Source organism: Pan troglodytes, chromosome 16 (genome assembly GCF_028858775.2).
Source record: "Pan troglodytes isolate AG18354 chromosome 16, NHGRI_mPanTro3-v2.0_pri, whole genome shotgun sequence".
NCBI classification, from domain to species: Eukaryota; Metazoa; Chordata; class Mammalia; order Primates; family Hominidae; genus Pan; species Pan troglodytes.
The window spans coordinates 64,517,080-64,539,975 of NC_072414.2; the positions used below are offsets into that span (position 1 = coordinate 64,517,080).

General features: G+C 37.4%; 1 protein-coding gene across 1 annotated transcript in view; it reads left to right on the forward strand.

The window, feature by feature from the left end:
* The window catches only part of ARIH1 (ariadne RBR E3 ubiquitin protein ligase 1), a 112,142-nt gene that overhangs the window by 40,783 nt on the left and 48,463 nt on the right, over positions 1–22,896 (forward strand). Inside the window, exon 2 of the mRNA NM_001244645.2 lies at positions 2,339–2,406. Within this exon, the coding sequence (NP_001231574.1) occupies positions 2,339–2,406 (68 nt within the window). The remainder of the gene's footprint in view (positions 1–2,338; positions 2,407–22,896) is intronic.

Genomic DNA, 22,896 nt, shown 5'->3' on the forward strand with positions numbered 1-22,896 from the left:
CCAACATGGAGAAACCCTGTCTCTACTAAAAATACAAAAAATTAGACGGGCATGGTGGCGCATGCCTGTAATCCCAGCTACTTGGGAGGCTGAGGCAGGAGAATTGCTTGAACCCGGGAGGTGGAGGTTGTGGGAGCCGAGATCGTGCCATTGCACTCCAGCCTGGTCAGCAAGAGTGGAACTACATCTCGAAAAATAAAAAATAAAAATAAAAAAATATAAAAAAACTGCTTTAAAAGTCTTTGATAATTGTAATATCTGGGTCATCTAGGAGTCAGCATCTGTTGATTATCTTCTGCTTTAAGAATTGGTCAGTTTTTTGTTTTTTGTATTTGCTGTGTTTGGTAGTTTAGATTCTATCGCGGACATTTTGAATATTGTATTGTGAGATTCTGAGTCCTGTTGAAGTGCTGTAGAGAAAGTTTAAGATTTGTTTTAGTAGACAAATTGACCTATTTAGTTTATACCTGCAAATTCTTTCTCATCTTATATAGGCAGTGGTTCCATTATCTCTTCAGTTTTCAAAGTCTTTGCCATGTTGTTTGCATTTGCCCCTCCCATTCCCACTTTGGTTGATCTAGCACTTAAGCAGTGATTTATATCCTAATTTTATTGTGAAAGTCTCCCTTACACTTCTTTGGATCTGTTCCATATATATATAGATAGCTTGCAGCCGGGCCCACAGACTTAGGGATCTACTTTTCTGTCTCTTAATCATCAGTGATTTCACCTATATTCTTCAGCTCCCAGGGGCCTTCTTTATTCCCCTAGCCAGAAGCATGGAATTATAGTTTGAGTCTCCTACCTGTCATGCCTCACATGGCAGTGAGCACATTTAGGGAGCCCTTGCCCTAACCATATTAAATAAAAATATGGTGGTGGAAACTAGGAATCTGTTTTAACAAAACTTAGTTACTTTTGATAAACCAATAACAGATTTGGGAACTTGTGGCTAGAAACAATATTTGGCACTAGCAACATCAAGTTATACTCCCTCCCTTCTGTAGAAGAGGATATATCTTCTACATATATCCTCTTGGGTACCAAGAACTGAAAGCAGGTAGAGAAAAAAAGCACCTGATAACATTCTTGGAGTACATGAGTAAGATCCTCCTTTAATTACTTAAAAAGATTTCTTGCTCAGCTGGGCGTGGTGGCTCACGCCTGTAATCCCAGACACATGTTTGAGTTCCACTTCTGCTATTGTAACTAGCTCTTGTATCTTTGAATGAGTCAGGCCTTGCTGACTTCTTAGGCCCCATTGCATTTTGAGTTAAAATTTTGTGCACAAATAGTAAGCTCACTAGTTTTATGGGAAATGGAGATATTTGTGACAGCATTGAATGATAAGGCAGTAAACTTTGGTTTTATTTCATAGTGGTAACTTTTCTTTCTTGAAATAGCAGCCTAAAAGTATGCCCTGTAAACTACTATGTGGTACAGTATTTTTTCATTTTGGTTAAATATCTCTGAAGTATCCTTCTAACTTAAAAGTGATTTGAACTCATTTGAACTATTCAGTGTGTAAGGTATTAAATGATTTTTTTAAAAGAGACTGGGTCTAACTATGTTGTCCAGGCTTCACTCGAACTCCGGGGCCTGAGATCCTCCTGCCTCAACCTCCTGAGTGGTTAGGACTATAGGCACATGCGATCGTGCCTGAGTGTTGGAAATTTTCCTTTTTTAAAACAATTTTTTTTTTTTTTTTTTTTTGAGTCAGAGTCTTGCCCTGTTGCCCAGGCTGGAGTGCAGTGGTGTGATCTTGGCTCACTGCAACCTCCATCTCCCAGGTTCAGGTGATTCTCGTGCCTCAGCCTCCCAAGTAGCTGGGACTACAGGTGTGTACCACTACACCTGGCTAATTTTTGTATTTTTATTAGGGACGGGTTTTGCCTTGTTGCCCAGGCTGGTCACAAACTCCTGAGCTCAAGCAGTCAGCCTGCCTTGGCCTCTCTAAGTGCTGGGATTACAGGTGTGAGCACCCTGCCTGGCTGAAATTTTGATTACATTTAGTGTGCTGATGTGGCAGTCTGCTGAAATTATTTTTTTTTTTGCAATTAAGACAGCGCCGGATTTACTATAGTAACTTACTTTCTGTTTAATTTCTTTTTGGCTTATTTTTAATCCTAAAGAAACCTGACATAGTAGTGTGGCAGACTATGTTTAAATAGTCTTGATCTTATCATTCAAATATATTTCCTTAGAGGAATAAAGAAATAACTCTAGGGATGGAAATTTGGGTGGAGTATTATGGAAATTTAACTTCAACCTAGGAGTTCACTAAATGTCCATGAAGTGCTATTACCTTAAAATGACTTTTTTTCCCCTCCTTCTTTAGAATCCAGCAACTATCACAAGAATACTCCTTAGCCACTTCAATTGGGATAAAGAGAAGCTAATGGAAAGGTAAGGAACTATATTGTCAGCTTTGTACTTAGAAGTAACACAGAAAGCCTATTGAACCGAATTTACAAGAATCAAGTAAGGGAATTGATTAATATACCAGTATGTGGACAACCCAGTGTGCAACTAGTGACTGCTTTAATTTCTTGTATTCCCCTTTTGTAAATTTTGCAGTAAATTTAATGTTAGGGAATTCAGTCTTAGTGTTTCTTTTTATTTGGGAGTATGTGTGTTTGGGGGTGGTGCTTCAGTATCTTCTACATATATCCTCTTGGGTACCAAGAACTGAAAGCAGGTAGAGAAAAAAAGCACCTGATAACATTCTTGGAGTACATGAGTAAGATCCTCCTTTTAATTACTTAAAAAGATTTCTTGCTCAGCCGGGCGTGGTGGCTCACGCCTGTAATCCCAGCACTTTGGGAGGCTGTGGCAGGTGGAACACGAGGTCAGGAGATTGAGACCACCCTGGCCAACATGCTGAAGCCCCGTCTCTAGTAAAAATACAAAAATTAGCTGGGTGTGGTGGCGTATGCCTGTAGTTCCAGCTACTCAGGAGGCTGAGGCAGGAGAATCACTTTAACCTGGGAGGCGGAGGTTGCAGTGAGCAGAGATGGCGCTACTACACTCCAGCCTGGCAACAGAGCGAGACTCCATCTCAAAAAAAAAAAAAAATTCTTGCTCACAAACCTTTAACCTGTTATTAGTAGCATTTATTCAGTAGAAACAAAATTGAGAAGTTGCTTAGGCTTTTCTGGCCACCAGACCAGGTGCTTGGACTGGTTCTCTGGTTTCAGGGCAGGATTCTATTCCATTGGGTTTTTAAAAATATTTTCTTTCTGAAAATCTTTATAGTTTTAAAAGAGAAGAAATTAGTGGGACTGGAGAATGACAGTATTAATGTCATTCTTAATCTTGTTCTGCTCTTTAGTTTGGAAATTTGTTTGAATGGAAATTTGCGACACTTGTTAATGGTGGTAGGTTGACAACTTATGTTTATTTCATTATCAATTCTAAATTTAATAAAAAATTAAACCTAGTTGTTGGGAACTGACAACCCATATATTATAGAAATAAATGGAAAGTATTTCCCATTTGATTTTAAAATTCAGAGAGTACTTTATAAAACATAAATAATACCGAGAATATCACCCCATTTCATACACCTTGTATCTATTAAATTACATTGTAAATAATATCTATTGTTACTATTAAATTACAATTTAATAGTAACAACTATTTCAAAACAAACACATACTGTATAAAACTTTCCCATGGTTCATGAAGGATAACATGTTCAACTACTTTGATTTTTCTTTTTATGCATTCTAACCATGTTTTTTTTGTTTGTTTGTTTGTTTTTTTTGAGACGGAGTTTCGCTCTTGTTGCCCAGGCTGGAGTGCAATGGCGTGACCTCGGCTCACCGCAACCTCCACCTCCTGGGTTCAAGCGATTCTCCTGTCTCAGCCTCCCAAGTAACTGGGATTACAGGCACTCTCCACCATGCCTGGCTAATTTTTGTATTTTTATTAGAAACAGGGTTTCTCAGTGTTGGTCAGGCTGGTCTCGAACTCCCAACCTCAGGTGATCTGCCCGCCTCAGCCTCCCAAAGTGCTGGGATTACAGTTGTGAGCCACTGTGCCCAGCCCTGACCGTATTTTTTGACATCAGTGGTGTTTCTTAATTTTGGTAACATTTACTTTCAGGTTTTTTTATTTGATGACACCTCTACTAGGAGAAAGAGTTTTTATCGTTTACTTGTGAAACTCTAATGAATTAACACTGATTTACTCAGAGTTTCTCTCATATTAATGTATTTCTCCAAGACATTCTGAATTTTGTCCTATAACACTGCTGAAAATATTTTTCCATTAAATATTGTACTTAATATTTATGTACTATTGGATTTAATGTTGTACTAAATTTTGTACTTAATATGGGAACTGTAGCTTCTGCTCAGTTTTTCTGGGAACCTTAAACTGCTCTAAAAAAAATAGGTGGTAAGTGTGAATTTAAATTAAAAGGAGGTTTCTGGGAAACTTCTGAGTATGTGAACGTTTCAGTTTCTCCTTGTAGTTTCTGTAGAGAAGCTATTGGGTACCTAAAAGATTTATAATTCAGTCTTTAAATAGTGTCTTTAAAATCAATATGCAATATCTTTTTGTCTCATTTAATGATTTTCACATTATATTTTATGTTGTCTGCTATTAGCACTGCCACACTTTTTTTTTTTTAAAGCATTTGACTGATGTATATTTTCCATTTTTTAAATATTCAACCTTTCTGGGTTTTAGGAGTGTCTTTTGTAAATACCATGTAGGTGCCGTTTAAAAAAATCTGAATGAAAAATCTATTATCTTTTAATATCAGAGATTAACATATTCATGTTTTATAATTAATGTTTAGATTAAATTACTGTCATTTTAAGTTGTGCTTTATATTTGTTATGTTTTCTGTTCGCTTATTCTGTTGGCCTCATCAGATTTTCCTTTTTCTCGAATAATTTCAAATTTATATATATATTCTATTTCAGTTTTTCTAGTCACTTTTACAATTTGTACATGCCTACTTAAAACTATATAAAAGTTTCTAACAATATTTACTTGAAGTTTTAATCCATCCTCTGTACAAGACAAAAACTGTAGCATAAATTTTTTTCTTTGTCCTTTCCTTGTCCCTATCAGCTTGATAAGTTGATGTTTGAATTTTTTTTTTTCTTTTCTTTTTGAGACAGGGTCTCACTCTGTCACCCAGGCTGGAGTGCAGTGGTGAGATCATGGCTCACTATAGCCTTGACCTCCTGGGCTCAAGCAGTCCTTCCATTTCAGCACCCCCAGTAGCTGGGACCACAGGCACGCATCACCATACCTAGTTAGTTTTTGTATTTTTTTGTAGAGATGGGGTTTCACCATGTTGCACAGGCTGGTCTCAAACTCCTGGACCCAAGCAATCCTTTCACCTTGAACTCCCAAAATGCTGGAATTACAGACATGAGCCACTGCCCAGTCGATATTTGAATTTTTTATTTGATTGTAAGCGTTTTTACTATGTATGTATTTAATGCCCCCCCCCCTTTTCTGGCTAATTTGCTTTTTGCATACCACTATTTTTTTTCTGAATACACTGTTTTTCTTCTAGAATATATCCTGTAATATAAATTGTTTCATATGTGACAAACTTTAAGTCCTATAATAGAAACTCTTAATATACTGAAACTTACTGTAATATTTCTGGATGTGAGTTTTGAAAACATAAACTGTTGGGCCCTTTAAGTCTGACAATTCATATTTTTGGTTTTGGAAATTCTCAGCTGTTATTTGTTCAACATACCTTTTCTCCATTCTCTTGATGCTTTCTGGAATTCCTGGATCCATGTTGAAACTTGTGGATCTCTTTCCATGTCTTCTAACTTTTTTTTTTTTTTAAGATGGAGTCTTGCCTCTGTCAGCCAGGCTGGAGGGAGTGCAAGTGGTGCCATCTTGGCTCACTGCAACCTCCGCCTTGTGAGTTCAAGGGATCCTCCTGCCTTAGCCTCCTGAGTAGCTGGGGTTACAGGCACCCACCACCATGCCTGGCTAATTTTTGTATTTTTAGTAGAGAGAGGGTTTCACCACGTTGGCCAGGCTGGTCTCAAACTCCTGACTTCAGGTGATCTGCCCCTCTCTACCTCCCAAAGTGCTGGGGTTACAGGCATGAGTCATTGCATCCAGCATGTCTTCTAACTTTCTAAAAAATACTTCTTCTGTATTCATCTCCCCACCCCCAACACTTGGGCAAGTGCCAGTGACTGTACTCATCTTTGTTTTTGACTTTGTTCTGTGAAAATTCCTCAATTTATCTTGCTTTTCTTCCTGCATCCATTCTGCTTTATAGTCGTATTGAATTGTTTATTCAACAGTATCCATCTTATTCCTTTTAATAACTTTGTTCTTGTTTTGTGGGTACAATTTTTGCTTTATCTCTCGGTTTATTCTTACATTAAAATAATTAGAATTAAATAATGAGAATACAAAGATGAGATGTGGCTGAAAAGGTCCAGGGCAATTTACAGTCTTAAGGGTTTTTATTAGAAAAAGAAAATGAGGTAAAAAACTGGGCTGTGCACCATGGCTCACACCTGTAATCCCAGCACATTGTGAGGCCAGGGAAGGCAGCTCACATGAGGCCAGGAGTTTGAGACCAGCCTGGCCTACATGGTGAAACCCCATCTTTACTAAAAACACAAAAGTTAGCCAGGCGTGGTGATGGACACCTGTTATTCCAGCTATGCAGGACGTGGAAGCTGAGGCACGAAAATGGCTTGAACCTGGGAGGCTGAGGTTGTGGTGAGCTGAGATTGTGCCATTGCACTACAGCCTGGGCAACAGAGTGAGACTCTGTCTCGAAAAAAAGAAAAATAAAAACAAGAGAATGAGGTAAAAAAAAGGACCAAGTCTTTGAAACAGGAAGTTAGAAAAATAAAATAAACCCAAAGAAAGTAGAAAAGGTATTTAAGATAAAATTAGATATTAATGAACTAGAGAGCAACAACAACAACAAAAAAGATAAAGATCTTTGACATGAATTTTCTGGAAGATAAGCTACAGACTGGGAGAAGATATTTGCAAAAGACACATGTAACAAAGGACTCTTGTCCGAAATATACAAAGAACTCTTAAAACTCAACAGTAAGAAAACAATCTGATTAAAAAATGGGCCAAAGAGCTTAACAGACACCTCACCAAAGAAGTTATACAGATGGCAAATAAATGAAAAGATGCTCCATGTCCTATGCCATCAGGGAAATGCAAATTAAAACAACATTGAGATACCAGTACATACCTATTAGAATGGCCAAAATCAAAATACTGACTACCAAATGTGGACCAGGATGTGGAGCGGTAGGAACTCTCATTCATTTCTCGTGGGAATGCAAAATGGTACAGCCACAAAATGGAAGACAGTGTGGCAGATTCTTAAAATACAAAATGTACTCTTACTATGTAACTCAGCAATCAACACTTCTTTAAAATTACCCAAATGAGTTGAAAACTGTGTCCACACAAAAACCTGCACATGGATGTTCATAGCAGCTTTATTCATAATTGCCAAAACTTGGAAGCAACCAAGATGTCTTTCAGTAGATGAAAGGATGTGTAAACTGTGGTACATCCAGAAGTGGGATATTATTCCGTGCTAAAGAAATCAGCTATCAAACCATGAAAAACCGTGGAGGGACTTTAAATGCATATTATTAAATGAAATAAGCCAATCTGCAATGGCTGTATACTGTACAATTCCACCTGTGTGACACTCTGGAAAAGGCAAAACTATGAAGACAATGAAAAGATCAGTGGTTGCTAGGGGTTAGTGAAGAGGGAGGGATGAATAGTCAACAGCACAGTTTTTTTTTTTTTTTTGGGTGGGTGGGGGCCTAAACTATTTTGTATGATACTGTAATGGTGGATACATATCATTATGCATTTGTCCTGACCCATAGAGTGTATAACATCAAATAAGAACCCTTATGTAAACTACAGACTTTGGGTAACAACGGTGTGTCAATGTAGGTTCATCGAATGTACCACTCTGTGTTGTTGATAGGGAGGCTATGTGTGTGTATTAGGACAGGGTTATATGGGAGCTGTAGCTTCTGCATATGTTTGCTGTGAACTGCTCTAAAAAAAAATAAGTTTTTTTTTCTTTTAAAGGGGGAAATAAACCGTTGGCAAATGTGTTGGGGGAGGGGGAGAAGACACAACATTGAGAATAATAAGGCATAATTAGAGGTAGGAAAAATACCGTGTGCTACTTTTACATCTTTTTTTTTTTTTTTTTTGAGATGGAGTCTCGCTCTTTTGCCCAGGCTGGAGTGCAGTGGCGCGATCTCGGCTCACTGCAAGCTCCGCCTCCCGGGCTCACGCCATTTGCCTGCCTCAGCCTCCCGAGTAGCTAGGACTATAGGCGCCTGCCACCATGCCTGGTGAATTTTTTTGTATTTTTAGTAGAGATGGGGTTTCACCATATTAGCTAAGATGGTCTCGATCTCCTGACCTCGTGGTCCGCCCACCTCGGCCTCCAAAAGTGCTGGGATTACAGGTGTGAGCCACTGTGCCCGGCCTTTTTTTTTTTTTTTTTTTGAGATGGAGTCTTGCTCGGTTGCCCAGGCTGGAGTGCAATGGTGCAATCTCCGCTCATTGCAACCTCTGCCTCCCAGTTCAAGCGATTACAGGCGTGCGCCACCATGCCTAGCTAATGTTTGTATTTTTTGGTAGAGACGGGGTTTTGCCATGTTGGCTAGGCTGGTCTGGAACTCTGACCTCAAGTGATCCGCCCACCTTGGCCTCCCAAAGTGCTGTGTGAGCCACTGCGCCGGCCCAAGCTGGTCCACTTTTACATACATTTGAAAGCTTAGAAATGGAAATTACCTAAATTGTCCCTCAAGAAGAAGTAGAAAAATAGAGTAAACCCATAACCAGAAAAATATGGTGAATATAGTAAAAGATTCCACTCCTTCCCCAAAGAGTACTGGATGATTTTATGGGTAAGTTCTGTCTCATAAATGTTCAAGGAACTGCCAGTTCCTGTAGAAAATTATCTCCAAACATTGAAAATGGTAGGACATCATTAATTCATGTTAGCCAGATCAGAATAACCCAGTTCCAAAATTTGACAGACAGTATGAGAAAATGATACTTATAAACATAGCTGTTGAATTTATAAATAAAATAATGATTGAATCAATGACTCTTAGTAGGATTTCTCTTTTTTTCCTTTTGAGACAGGGTCTCACTCTGTCACCCAGGCTGGAGTGCAGTGGTGCGATCTTGGCTCACTGCAACCTCCGCCTCCCAGGTTCAAATGATTCTCCCGCCTTAGCCTCTCCCAAGTATCTGGAACTACAGGTGCGTGCCACCATCTCTGGCTAGTTTTTTTCTTTATTTTTAGTAGAGATGGGGTTTCACCATGTTGGCCAGGCTGATCTCAAACTCCTGAACTCAAGTGATCTGCCCGCCTCAGCCTCCCAAAGTGCTGGGATTATAGGCATGAGCCACTATGCCTGGCCAATTTAGTAGGATTTGTCCTAAGAATGCAAGAATAGATCATCATCGGGGGAAAATTTTTTCATTTATAACATTTACAACATTAACAGATTTATGAAGATAAAGAATAATCATAATAAATGTCAGTTATGCATTTTAATAAAATTGTGCATTAACTCATGATTTAGTGAAAGCTAGATTCTTAGCAAACTGAGAAAGTGATTTCTCAGATTGATTAAAGGTATCAACTAAAATCTACAATAAAATTATACTTAATGTTGAAGCATCAGAAACATGCCCATTGTAATCAAACAAGGATTATGGCTGTCACCACCATTTGAATGTATTGGAAGTTCTGATAAATAACGTAATACATGGAAAATTAAATAAGTGGCATAAAGACTAGAAAGGAAGATAAATTATATGTAAAGTATATAATCTAGGAAACCCAGAAGAATCGACTGATTAACTATTAAAGTGATTGCCCATTAAAATCACCTGAGAAGTGAAAAAAACCCACAGTGCCCAGTCCCTTTCCATTACTTCTTCCTTCAGTTCTCTTGGAAAATGAAAAGAAACATGGAATGTAAGTAGTTGTAGCTTCGGTGACCCCTGTGTTCCTCCACATTCTTTTTTTTTTTTCTCAATTTTTTTGTAGAAGCAGGGTCTCGCTATGTTGTCCAGGCTGGTCTCAAACTCCTAGACACAAGCGATCCTCTCACCTCAGCCCCACAAAGTGCTGGGATTGCAAGCATGAGCCACCATGTTCAATCTCCACATTTTTTGCATATAAAAATTGAGGTTACCCATATGGTAATCCTGTAGGTATTTAGTATCCTAGGAATTGTTAAGAAAAGGTAAGCAATATACCTACCTTTAGTCTACATATAGCCCATAAGGTTTGTAACATCGTATTTTTTAAAAATCATGCTTCCTAATGGGTAACACTGACTGTATTAAAGTGTCATTTCTCCTTATTTCGATATATTTAAAGATAAATCTTATCCTAGTTAAAATTGTGAAATATTTTAAAATTTTCTTTTCCTTTGTCATTTCCATATACCAGGCATATTAGTATTTCTTTTTATTTTATTCATTAGTAAGCCATAGTCCCTGCCCTGGAGGGAGGTGCTCATGGTCCCCTGAGGGCAATAGAGGTATAAATAGATCCTTGCCAGTTATTCCTCTTGTTTGCCCCATGCCTCTTAGTCTATAGTTTAAACAAATTTATACTGACCCTAAAAATGAATGTGATTTTTTCTTTTTAAAAATATATTTTGAGGCAGGTACAGTGGTTCAACCCTGCAATTCTGGTGACTCAGGAGGCTTAGGTTGGAGGGTCACTTGAAGCCAGGAGTTCCAGACCAGCCTGGGCAACACAGTGAGACTCCGCCTTTAAAAAGAAGTAGGAAACTTAGCTGGGCATGATAGTGTGTACCTGCAGTGCTGCCTACCAGAGAGGCCGAGGTGGGAGTCTCACTTCAGTGCAGAGACTGCAGTGAACCCTGATCTTGCATTCCAACCTGCTCGACAGAGGAAGACCCTGACTCTTAAAAAATTAAATAAGATAAATTTTGGGCAAAGGTCGGAGCTGGTGGAGAAAGGACACCTTTAACTTTATGGTCTTTTCTTTTATCCATTATAGCAGTTTTCCAGACCACTGTCATTTTCTTTCTTTTACTGTCTAATGCTCTTTTTTTTTTTTTTAAATCTCTGCAGATTAATTTCTCTTCTGTTTTACAAACTAAATAGAATTTTCTATAATTACTAATTTCTTTCCATGCCTCTCCAGATGAAGCAAAGCAAAGCAGAAAATCAGAAATACAGCAACAACCGTTATCTGTCAAGTCTTCCATCTGGGTTTTGATACTATCATGATTTTTGTGGGATATTGCCTCCATTATTTCATCTGTCATATCTTGAACCTTTTCCTCCTTTCCTGGTGTATCAGTCAGGATTTTTCATTATAAACAAACTTTAAGAAGTTAAAAGTGAAATAGACATTAAAGATTGAGAATCTTAGGTGTGAAGGCTGTGCAGTCAGGAAAATGCCAAAATCAGAATGTCAAACTATTTTAGTGGAGGCACTGTTGCTGCTGCCATTGGGCACAGGTATCACTGCTGATAACATCAATATTGGGCATATGACACCACAACTAATACCTCTGCAACGTCTGAGAGCTGGATATCTCCTTACTCCTTTGATAGATTACCTCATTGAACCTTCTTTGAGTAGTGAGTTTTTGATAAACTGTCTCCCTGCTCCTGCCTGGGAGGAATTCTCTCACCTGGAGGGATGGGAAAGTGAATTGTGTCCTCTGTTTACCTTGCTAGCTTTTTTTTTTATCTCCGTATCCTTATGTCTGTTCTCATATTACACTTTAGTAGTACAAAACTTTTGTGACAGTCACCAAATTCATTTTTCTGCTGCCTCAGCTTTGCAATTGTGTTTTGACCCAGGGCTTCTGTTTACTGTGCAGCTCTAGGGAGCATCTTTGGAATTGTACTGTCATTGGCCCAGGCCTGACTTGCCTTTCTTACTGTCTTTTTTCCTAATTTTCCTTCAAAACTCAAGTTAACCTTTTCTTCTGAGACAGCTTTTCTTATTTCTCAAGATCTACCTGCTTTGCACCGTATTGTTTATTTGATTTAGTATTTTACCACTTCTATTTGAGGTTCTTTGTGCAGAAACTATCCTACTTTTCTTGTATTCCTACACATAACGCAGTTCCTAATATATAGCCATTGTTTACTAAGTATTTTAATTAAATCCAGCCATTTATAGGTTTTCTTTTCTGTAATAGAATTTTATTGAAGTTATGACATGAATGTAAATTAGATTTCATTTTGGGAGCTTTTAGAAACAGCATCAACAATGGAGCTACTTTTAAGTTGATAACAAGTAAAAAAAAAAAAGTGTCTTTCTTGCAGCTCAGATTTCTTGTAGGCTTATTATAATAACATTTAAAAACTCATTTCAGTTGATAGTATGGTAGTATATAGGGTAAATGCTAATGAATTAATTGGTGTGTTTGAGGTGGGATGAAATATAGGTGGTTGAAAACTTAACTACCTATAAAACTTAAGGTTAAGTTTTCAACCACCTATAAAACTTAATTATACTTGGACAGGTATAATTAAAGAATCCTGAAGAAGGATTTCAGTCTTTCCTGGACTCTGTTACAAATAGCTTTTCACTTTTCATTCTGAAGCATTAATACCCATTTAATGGATAGGTACTAGTGTTAATACTTGGATGTGATTATGATAACATGGAACTTTTTGTAGCCACATTATTAATAATATATAATTTCATAATTAGCCTCAGGGATGGTGAAAGTAAATTTGGTTTTTCAGAAACCTTGCCTTTTTGATGACATTTATCACTATTCTACAATACAGTGAAATTTTTCCTGTTTAAACAATCCAGGGCCGGGCACAGTGGCTCATGCCTGTGATCCCAGAACTTTAGCTGACTGTGGCAGGAAGATCGCTTGAGCGTAGGAGTTTGAGACTAGCCTGGACAACATAGGGAGACCCCCATCTCTACAAAAAAATAAAAAATTAGCTAGGTGTGGTGATGCACACCTATAGTCCCAGCTACTCAGAAGGCTGAGGCAGGAGGATTGCTGGAGCCCAGGAGGGTGGAGCTGTGATCTGTGATCATGTCACTGTACTCTAGCCTGAGTGACCAAGTGAGACCCTGTCTCAGACAAAAAACAAAAAACAATTCACGTATTATTGAGGAGAGTAGTGAAGGGCAAGAGGCAAATGTACGGCTGGGTGTGGTGGCTCATGCCTGTAATCCCAGCACTTTGGGAGGCCAAGGTGGGCGGATCATGAGGTCAGGAGATCGAGACCATCCTGGCTAACACAGTGAAACCCCGTCTCTACTAAAAATACAAAAAATTAGCCGCGTGTGGTGATGGGCGCATGTAGTCCCAGCTTCTCAGGAGCCTGAAGCAGGAGAATGGCGTGAACCCGGGAGGCGGAGCTTGCAGTGAGCCGAGATCCACCACTGCACTCCAGCCTGGGCGACAGAGCGAGACTCCGTCTCAAAAAAAAAAAGCAAATGTACTATCTCATTATAGTACAGTGATTAAGAACACAGAATTCTTGCTCCCCCTATCTCACTATCTCACCTAGACTGGAGTGCAGTGGCGTGATCACAGCTGACTGCATCCTTGAACTCCGGGGCTCAAACTGATCCTCTCGCCTCAGCCTCCCTAGTGGGTAGGACTGTGCACCACAACACCTAGCAAATTTTTTGTAGAGATGGGACCTTACTTTGTTGACCACACTGGTCTGGAACTCCTGGACTCAAGCAGTCCTCCTCTCTTGGCCTGAGCCACTGCACCCTGCCAGGAATTTTTTAAATATCAGCTATGTTTAAGACATTGAGCAGGAGCTTGGTGATGAGGAGTTACACACAACAGTGTATCATACAATAGACCCCCATGGTACGTAGAGATAAGTTTTTATGGCTCCATGGTACTTAGAGATAAATTTTTATTTTTGACTTAGGTGGGAAAGGATTTAGTAATGAGGTGTGGCATTTGATTGGACAAGGAAGGGCAGAAGTGATATGGGAACCTGGGTATTTAAGGCTCAGAAAACAAAACTAAGTGGGGCACAAAGTTTAAGGAATATATGTTGAACAATTATGAGATTGAATGTCTGGAGTATGCGAAGAATAGAGGGGAAATGGTTGGAAATGTTTAATGCACGTTATAAGGGCCTTGAATTTTAAGTAAGTGAATTTGGAATTTTTCTCTGTTTATTGGGAAGCCCTTGAACGTTGTTTTATGGAGAAATAATGATGGAAAAGCATTATTTCAGAAAAAAATCTAGTAATAAATGAGCTATTTTAACTATCCAGGTAAAAGGAAAATATTGTCCTGACTTACAATAGTGACAGCTAAATTGATAGCAGAGGGTAGATGGAAAGAGAAGTAAAATTAGTTTTAACTGAGACAAAATATAGGAGACTCTGGGAAACTTCTGGTAATTTTGACCGTTCCCTTCACTAAATACACTAGAAGAGGCTAGGTGAAATACTGAAACATGTTTGAAAAGTAAGATTATCAAATAATTAGTAAGATAGGAAATAGAGGTTCGAGGTTGAGAGTTTGGGAATCAAGGGAAATTTAGAGAAACAAGCTTCCAGTCCTTGTTGCTCTAGCAGTATATGTTGATCCAGAAGAGGTAGCTAAGAGACTTAGCTGTGAGTTTTGTTTGCCCTTTGTTAGTAGAGGGGGACGTTGGAATATTAGGTCTACTAAGAGCGAAAATTGAATACACTAGCTCCTTAAAGACTGAAGATGATCTTCATGTCTTTTGGGTAGTCCAGAAAACCTTAAACCTTGAACTTGGGTTAAGATAGCCCCCGTATATAACAGAAACAAACGTAAATCTTCTCTAGGGAAATAACATTATTTAAGACTTTAAACTATTTTCTCAAATTATTTTTCTAATTAAAACATAACAACCTGGAACTTAAGATACTGGAATTGTCAGACCTAGACCAAAATGAGTATGCTATCACCAGGGAGCTGTCATTCAGATTTGGAAAAAAATCAGAATTTTTATAACTAAACAAAATAAGCAAAATTAACTTTGTGAGATAGTTTAACAGCAGACTGGACAAAGCTGAAGAGAGTTTAGTGTATTTGAAAATCAAACAATGATCCGGAATTAAGTATATCCGTTAAAAGATGGAAAATACAGAAGAGGTTAAGAAATACAGAGGATATAATGAGAAGGTCTCATTGAGTTTTAGAAAGAGAGGAGAGAATGTGGCAGAGGCAATATTTTAAGATAAAATGACTGAGAATTTTCCAGATTGGTAAAAGACCCAAATGTCATAGACTCAAGAAACATAACAGTTCCCATGTGTGATAGCTACTTGTTTCACTGATCCTAAGATACACAATTTTTCACATTTTAACATCTGAAATCTGGATGCATCTTTCAATTAATAACACCTTACAGTCCAAAAAGATTGAAATTTTGACTCGTGAAAAATTTTCCATGTCAACTTCTGTTAAGATCATGAAATTTCAGCACGAAAGCATTTTAGATTTTATGAAATATGGTAAAAAGAAATCCACATTTTTATTTATTTATTTATTTATTTATTTATTTATTGAAACACAGTTTCATTCTGTTGTCCAGGCTGGAGTGCAGTGGCACAGTCTCAGCTCAGTGCAGCTTGCACCTCCCGGGTTCAAGGCATTCTAGGGCCTCAGCTTTCTGAGTACCTGGAATTACAGGCACGAGCCACTAGGCCTGGTTAACTTTAGTATTTTTAGTAGAGATGGGGTTTCGCCACGTTGGCCAGGCTGGTCTCGAACTCCTGACCTCAGGTGATCTGCCTGCCCCAGCCTCCCAAAGTGCTGGTATTATAGGGGTGAGCCACTGGGCCTGACCAGAAATCCACATTTAAAAACATCTTAGTAAAACTACAAAATCAGCAAAAATAAAAAATCTAAAGCAATGAGATACAAGAAAGGCTGCTTTCAAAAGAGTGAAAGTATAGGTATAATAATATTCTAGAGCACAGCTCAACAGCAACAGTGAAAGTGATAGTAAGATGATACCTCAATCTTTTGAAAGAAAATAAACCTTACCTAGAATACTATGTTCATGGAAAATACATTCATAAACAGTATGTTTTAATTAATATAGATGGTTTTATGTTGTACCTAGCTTTTGTATCTTTTTAAAGCCAACCAACATTTTGTTCTGCCAGCGTTGATTGAAGTTTCAAATACTCATAATTGTTATTTAAGCAACTATTTGTCTGTTAAAGGGAAAAATCTTGCAGAATGTTGTACTTTGGAATTTATAACCTTAAATGCATAATGAGCTAAGCATTCATCTTAAAAGTCTCAAGTAATAAGCTTAGAGGTCTCAAGTTAGGAAAAGAACAACAAAATAAATATAGGGAAAATACAAGGAAAGAAATAAAGAACAGAATATAATAAAATAGAAAACATGCAGTAGAAGGGATCAAGAAGCCATAAGATTTTTTGTTTGTTTGTTTAAGACTGATAACGTTGACACTTTGATGAGGTTAGGAAAAAGAGAGATCCTAAATAACCAGTATCAGGAATGAAAACAGAGTATCACTAGGATCTTGTGGATGGTTTAAAAAAAAACTCTTAAAATTATGGACAACTATTCAAACTTGATAGACGAAATGGGTAGATTCCTAGAAATAGGCAATTTCCCAAAACTGACATAAGAAATAGTAAACCTGTATCCTTGTTAACTATAAAGAAATGAAATCCATAATTTAAAATGTTTTTATAAAGAAAAGTTGAAGTTCAAATGGTTATACTGGAAAGTTCTACCATAACATTTAATATGACAGTAACTTCAACCTTATATTATTCTAAAGAACAGAAAAATAGGATCTTCTGCCTTCATAAGGATATCATAACCTTTATACCAAAACCCAAGGAAAGATTATACACCAGTTTGTCTCATGTACATAGATACAAAAAAACCATACATACACACACGCACACACACAAAACAAAAACTGGAACAACAGAAACACCTCAGAATATTAGCAAATTGAATTCAGCAGTACATATATAAAAAGGAGGGTAACCCAGCATGGCCACCTGAGGTGAATCCTGGGAATGCTAGGTTGGTTTAACCTGAAACAATTCAGCATGATTGGTCACTTGAACAAATTGATGAGAAAAACATTTCAGAGATGCCAAGGAGCCTTTGCTTCATGATTTTAAAAAGAAGCTATTAGCAATCTAGAACTTTGTTAACCTTATAAATCTTACAGAAACATTTGTAGGAGATATCATAGTTTATACACTGAAATGTTAAAAAAGATTTCCCTTTTAGATGGGAGTTCAAGATGTGGATATCGTATCTCCAGTTCAATTCAGCATTATACTAGAAATGATTCTAGCCAGTAGAACATCAAAAAATGAAAACAAAATACAGTGTTGTAAGAGAAATGCTTGTGTTTTGGGGGGTTTTCTTTTTTTTTTGAGATGGGGTCTTGCTCTGTCTCCCAGGCTGGGGTGCAGTGGTGAGATCATGGCTCACTGCAGCCCCCTACCTCCCAGGTTCAAGCAATTCTCCTGTCTCAGCCTCCCAAGTAGCTGGGACTACAGGACCATGCCCCCAAGCACAGCTGATTTTTGTATTTTTAGTAGAGATGGGGTTTCACCATGTTGGCCAGGCTGGTCTTGAACTCCTGAGCTCAAGGAATCCACCTGTCTTCAGAAGTGCTGGGATTATAGGCGTGAGCCCGTGGGCCCGGCCCCTGGCTGTTAATATTCACTGACAATGTGATTGTGTATTCACAAACAATGTGATTGTACATGTGGAAAAATCAGAATCTGGAGGTAAATTGTTAGAATAAATGTCTTTAGAAAGAAATATGAAAAATTTATTTTTTCTTTGACCCAATAATTCCGCTCTCAGGTATATATCCAATAGAAAGAAATACGTGCACATCTACATTGAAAGTCATATATAAAACCGGTGGTGGCTCATGCCTGTGGACTCAGCAACATGGGAGAATCGCTTGAGGCCAGGAGTTACAGATCAGCTTGGGCAACATAGTGAGACCCCGTATTTACAGAAAATTAAACAATTAGCTATGCATGGTGGCATCTGCTTGTAGTCCCAGCTACTCAGGAGGCTGAGGTGGGAGGATTGCTGGAGCCTAGGAGGTCAAGGCTGCTGTGAGCCATTTTTATGCCACTGCACTACAACCTGGGCGACAGAGTGAGACCCTGTCTCAAAAAAAAGAAAAAGTCATATATAAGCATGTTCATAGCAGTATTTATTCATACTTCAACCTATAAACAACCCAGATGTTTATCACTATTACACTAGATAGATAATTATGGTATATTGACATAGTAACTATTCAGCAGTGCAAAATAAATGAGCAAAAGCTACAAGCCACAGCATAGATAAATCTTAAAAACATAGTGAAAAGAAAAGGACCCCAAGTAATACCTATCTACTATATGGTTCTACTTACATAAAATATAAAAACAGTTGAAACTAAGTTTATATTGTTTAAGGATGTGTGTTTAGGTGGTGTAGCTATTTAAAAAGGGCAGTGATTAAAACAGTTGAAACTAAGTTTACATTGTTTAAGGATGCATATTTAGGTGTAATTATTAAAAAAAAAACAGGGTAGTGATCATACGTTTAGGGGGGCTTGTAGAGTACTAGCAGTCTTCTGTTTCTTGTCCTGGGTGGTATTTATATACTGGTGTTTGTTTTATAACAGTTTGTAAGCTGCATGTTTATGTACTTCTCTAGGATTGTGTTATTGCAAAATAAAAATCATTTTAAAACACATATACACAGACATAGGAAAAGGATCAGTCTTAAAGGGAAGGTCCATCTTTTTTCCTGGACATGTAGGATTAATAGTTCCTTTGTACCTACAAGTAAACTTACATTTTGCCAAGACAGCTTTTCTCACTGCTCTCCTAGGCTCTAGTATATCAAATCTATCCTAAATTTAACTTAGATTGTGTTAACTTATTTGAGCAACCTCTGCTACCCTTGTGGTTTCTGCCACATCAAAGCCATACTCCCCGGATTTGGGGTTTGAAAACCTTGTGTACATTCACTCCATTCTGTATGTCTTTGCTTATAACTGTATATTCCTTGAGATGCCCTCTGCTATTCAGGCCTCAATCTTAAGAGCTGTAGCTTTGTACAGAATCAGAGCATATCAAGAATACTTCATTCTGGGGTTGTGCTCATAGCCATCATGTACAATTCTGTACCTCACAAATCGATGCCTCCTATGTCTTCTTATTGTCTGTATTCTTACCACTTTTACCAACTTGTTTCAACATCTTGAAGTTAGTTTTCTGTACTTCTCTAGGATTCTTCTCCCATTCTTGCATGCTAAGTAGCATGTCATACTACAAACAGGTATTCATCTCTTTCCTTCCAAACAATTGACATTACAACTAACTAGCATAATTCCTACATATAGTTGCTGAATAGGTGAGGGAACTATGTTAAATGGAACTTAATTATGTTACTACCTTGTGTTTTGATGGATAATTTGTTTTAACATAGCTAAATTTTAAACATACTTGTTTGATTCATAGGCTTTCAACTTTTACAGCCTGAGGACTTGCATTAGATATATTGAAAAATCATTATCAAAACAATAAAAAGACAATTTTTTTATATACTTGAAGAAACGATATTTCTCTTCAGTTGGAATGAGATCCACTGTTGCATGAATCACAAGTAGTAGTGTGTTTTATTTTCTAGATAAAAATGTATAGCAGGAGCAAAAGACCATTAAGCAGAGGGTGTAGATTTCCTTTAATGCACATATTTGGAAAGAGGTGGACAAAAAAAGCCACTGTCTTGGTTTTCTTTGAAGTAAAAATAGTTTTTTAAAAATAATGGTTCTTGTCGTTTTGGGGACTGTAGTCTCTTTTGAAAAAGTAATACAATCTTGAACCTTCTCCTGGGAGTGCGAGGGTGGGGCGGGGGCAGAGAACATTTGTAAATAAGTTATAACGTTTGGATTCTGCACAATTGTTGAAATGCCAGGGACCTCCGATTACAAATTTATGTGTTTGATGATCTTGGTAAAACTGAAATAGTCATAAGCCAGAAGTCGTAGACAACCACCAGTAAAGATGACACATGTGTTTGTAGTGTGGCTGGAACACCCTGTGAAAACCAGCATCTGTGTCTTCTAAAGCCTGTATTGTAGAGATGTTCTCCATTCTGTGTTAGAAAAAGAATAGTCATTAACTTCTTTTGTAAATGTCCTCCATACTTTTATTTTTATCTTTTAAATTTTATTTCTAATAGAGATAGGGTCTTGCTATATTGTTCAGGCTGGTTCCGAACTCCTGGGCTTGAGCGATCCTCCCAGCTTGTCCTCCCACAGTGCTGGGATACAGGCTCACTAGCTACTGCACATAGCCTTTTTTTTTCTTTTGAAATTTTATTTACCTGCATAGTTTTACATCTACCTTTAAAACTCATGAGAAACAATAAAATTTTATTATGTAAAAAAGCTTTTTGATTAGCAAAATTTTTTATTGTAAAAGCTGAATGGGGGGGATGTAAGAGGTCAATTTACTGTTCACTTGGCTTTTGGATATTTAGGTTTTTCTGTAGTAAATGGGTATTGGATCCCTTTGGAAGATGGCGTAGTTTATTGTAATTCTGTTATGGTTTTGCGAATTCGAGCCTAGAAAGAGTTATCTTAACATCTGTTTCGCTGTGGTTAGTTCCTTAATCCACCTGCCTTCATCCTGGCTCAGAACTAAAAAGGATAAAGTATGCAGTAAGATTTTTGTGCTGCCACTTGGAAGTAGTATTAATTAGTAGCTGCTCTATCAAGCATTCTTTTGCTTAGCAGTAAGCAAACTTAGGAGATTTTATTACAATGCTGTTTTTTTAGGTTTTATTTTATTATAATGCCTTTTTAAAAAAAATTAGGCTAATAGAAAAATCTTATGGCCTCAAAAAGTATTCTACTTTTTCTGAAAAATATGAGCAGTATGTATATTTAGCTATAAAAACTACGTAGAATACCCATTTTTTTTAGAGATTAGCTTAAGAAACCTAAGTCTTTTATAGCAAGCTGTTAACAGATTTGTGTGAGTTCTCATTTGATTTTTGTTGTTGTTGTTGTTTGTAACATGAGGGCTAAAAGCTTTCCTTAGGATAAAAAGGTTTTCTATCCTTAACTCCTTTAGATGGTTTTGGTTCTTTGGAATTCTGAACTTACCTAGTAGAGGTATGTAGTTATGCCAGTCATCTTACATTCTTTTGAAAGAATAACTTTAAAAACCACAAAGGATGCAGTAATATCTTTTAATTTGTTTGAAAACTTATATTCTGCCTCAGGAGCCCTTTTTTAAATTTAATTTTTTATCAAAGTAACACAATCATGATTTTTTAAAAGTCCAATAGTTTCCCAAGAGTTATAAATGAAAAACAGTGCTCCAAACCCTCAGTTCCGATCCCATTCCCCAGAAGAGAAAGAACTATTTATTTTAGTATTTTTTATGACTTATTATTCCGTATTGCTGTTTTAAGACAGTCATCTTCATACCTCATGTTACTTTTGCTTTTTATAAATGTGACGGCAGTTCTTATTCATTCGTATGATTTAAATGAATTTAAGATATTCCTTTGCTCCTTTGACATTTTCCCTTAAATGTACATTTTCTAAAAGTAGAAAAAAATTACATCATTAACAGGTTAATGTGGCTGGGGGGAGTTGAAATGGCAGTTCTTGGAAGGGTTTTGGCACCATGGATTTTTGTTCTTTGTCAGAACTATAAGGTATAGAATAATTGTGACTTTTGTAGTATTTTGAAATTGCAATCCGATACCCATAAACTGCCATATGTGAGTGTTAAAACAGAAATGTTTTGGTCATTTAGAAGTAAACATTACGTGTATATACATTTTCATACATGGGTACATGTAATCTATAATGTGTTTTTTAATACATTTTCATATGTGTGCTTATTTTTACTCCCTCTCAGGCTTATAGCAATAGCTAGTTGACTTGCAAATGTATAATGGAAGCATTAAAAGACTGGATAGGAGGATTGAGCTCTGATAGTTTAAGAATAAGCATAGAGGCTGGGCGTGGTAGCTCACACCTGTAATCCCAGCACTTTGGGAGGCTGAGGTGGGCAGATCACTTGAGCCCAGGAGTTTGAGACCAGCCTGGCCAACATGGCGAAACCCCATCTCTACTAAAATCACAAAAAAATTAGCCAGGCGTGGTGGCACACATCCGTAATCCGCTACTCCAGAGGCTGAGGCACAAGAAATGTTTGAACCCGGGAGGTGGAAATTGCAGTGAGCTGAGATGAAGCCAGCCTGGGTGACAGAGAGAGACTTTGTCTCCCCCTCCCCCACAAATAAGTAAATAAATAAATAAATAAAGGAATACAGTGTAGAAAAGCCTACTTTATATCTTTAAATTGGTTTTACATTTTGCTTTTCTGATTCTATTGTGAGAATTAGTACTTCTCCAATAGTTGTTGGTCTTTATGAAGTATGAAGACTTAGTAGCTTTGAAGATAAAATTAAATATTTGAATGGCAGTGATGCCACAGTCACTCAGGATTCGAGAAGAAGCATTAGCCAGTGGTGATCCCTACCAGCCCCATTTCCTCTCTCCTCAACCAGACATAAGAGCTCTTAGGCTGTAACTTTCCTGCCTTGAAATTTAATTCATATTATTTGGTATGTTTCTCTATAGCAGGCAAGTAAAATGAAAAATTAAGATTCAAATATTCTGGAAAGTGGTCTGAGTACCAGGTTGCTCAACTGTGTTTCTGTAAATATACTCAATGTGCAGAAATAATCCTGGAGAGAAGAGAATTTACAATCTACTGAGAAACTTCTTAAATCTAATATTTTTTAAATTGACAGATTATTGTCTATATGAAAATCTTAATGTAGAGA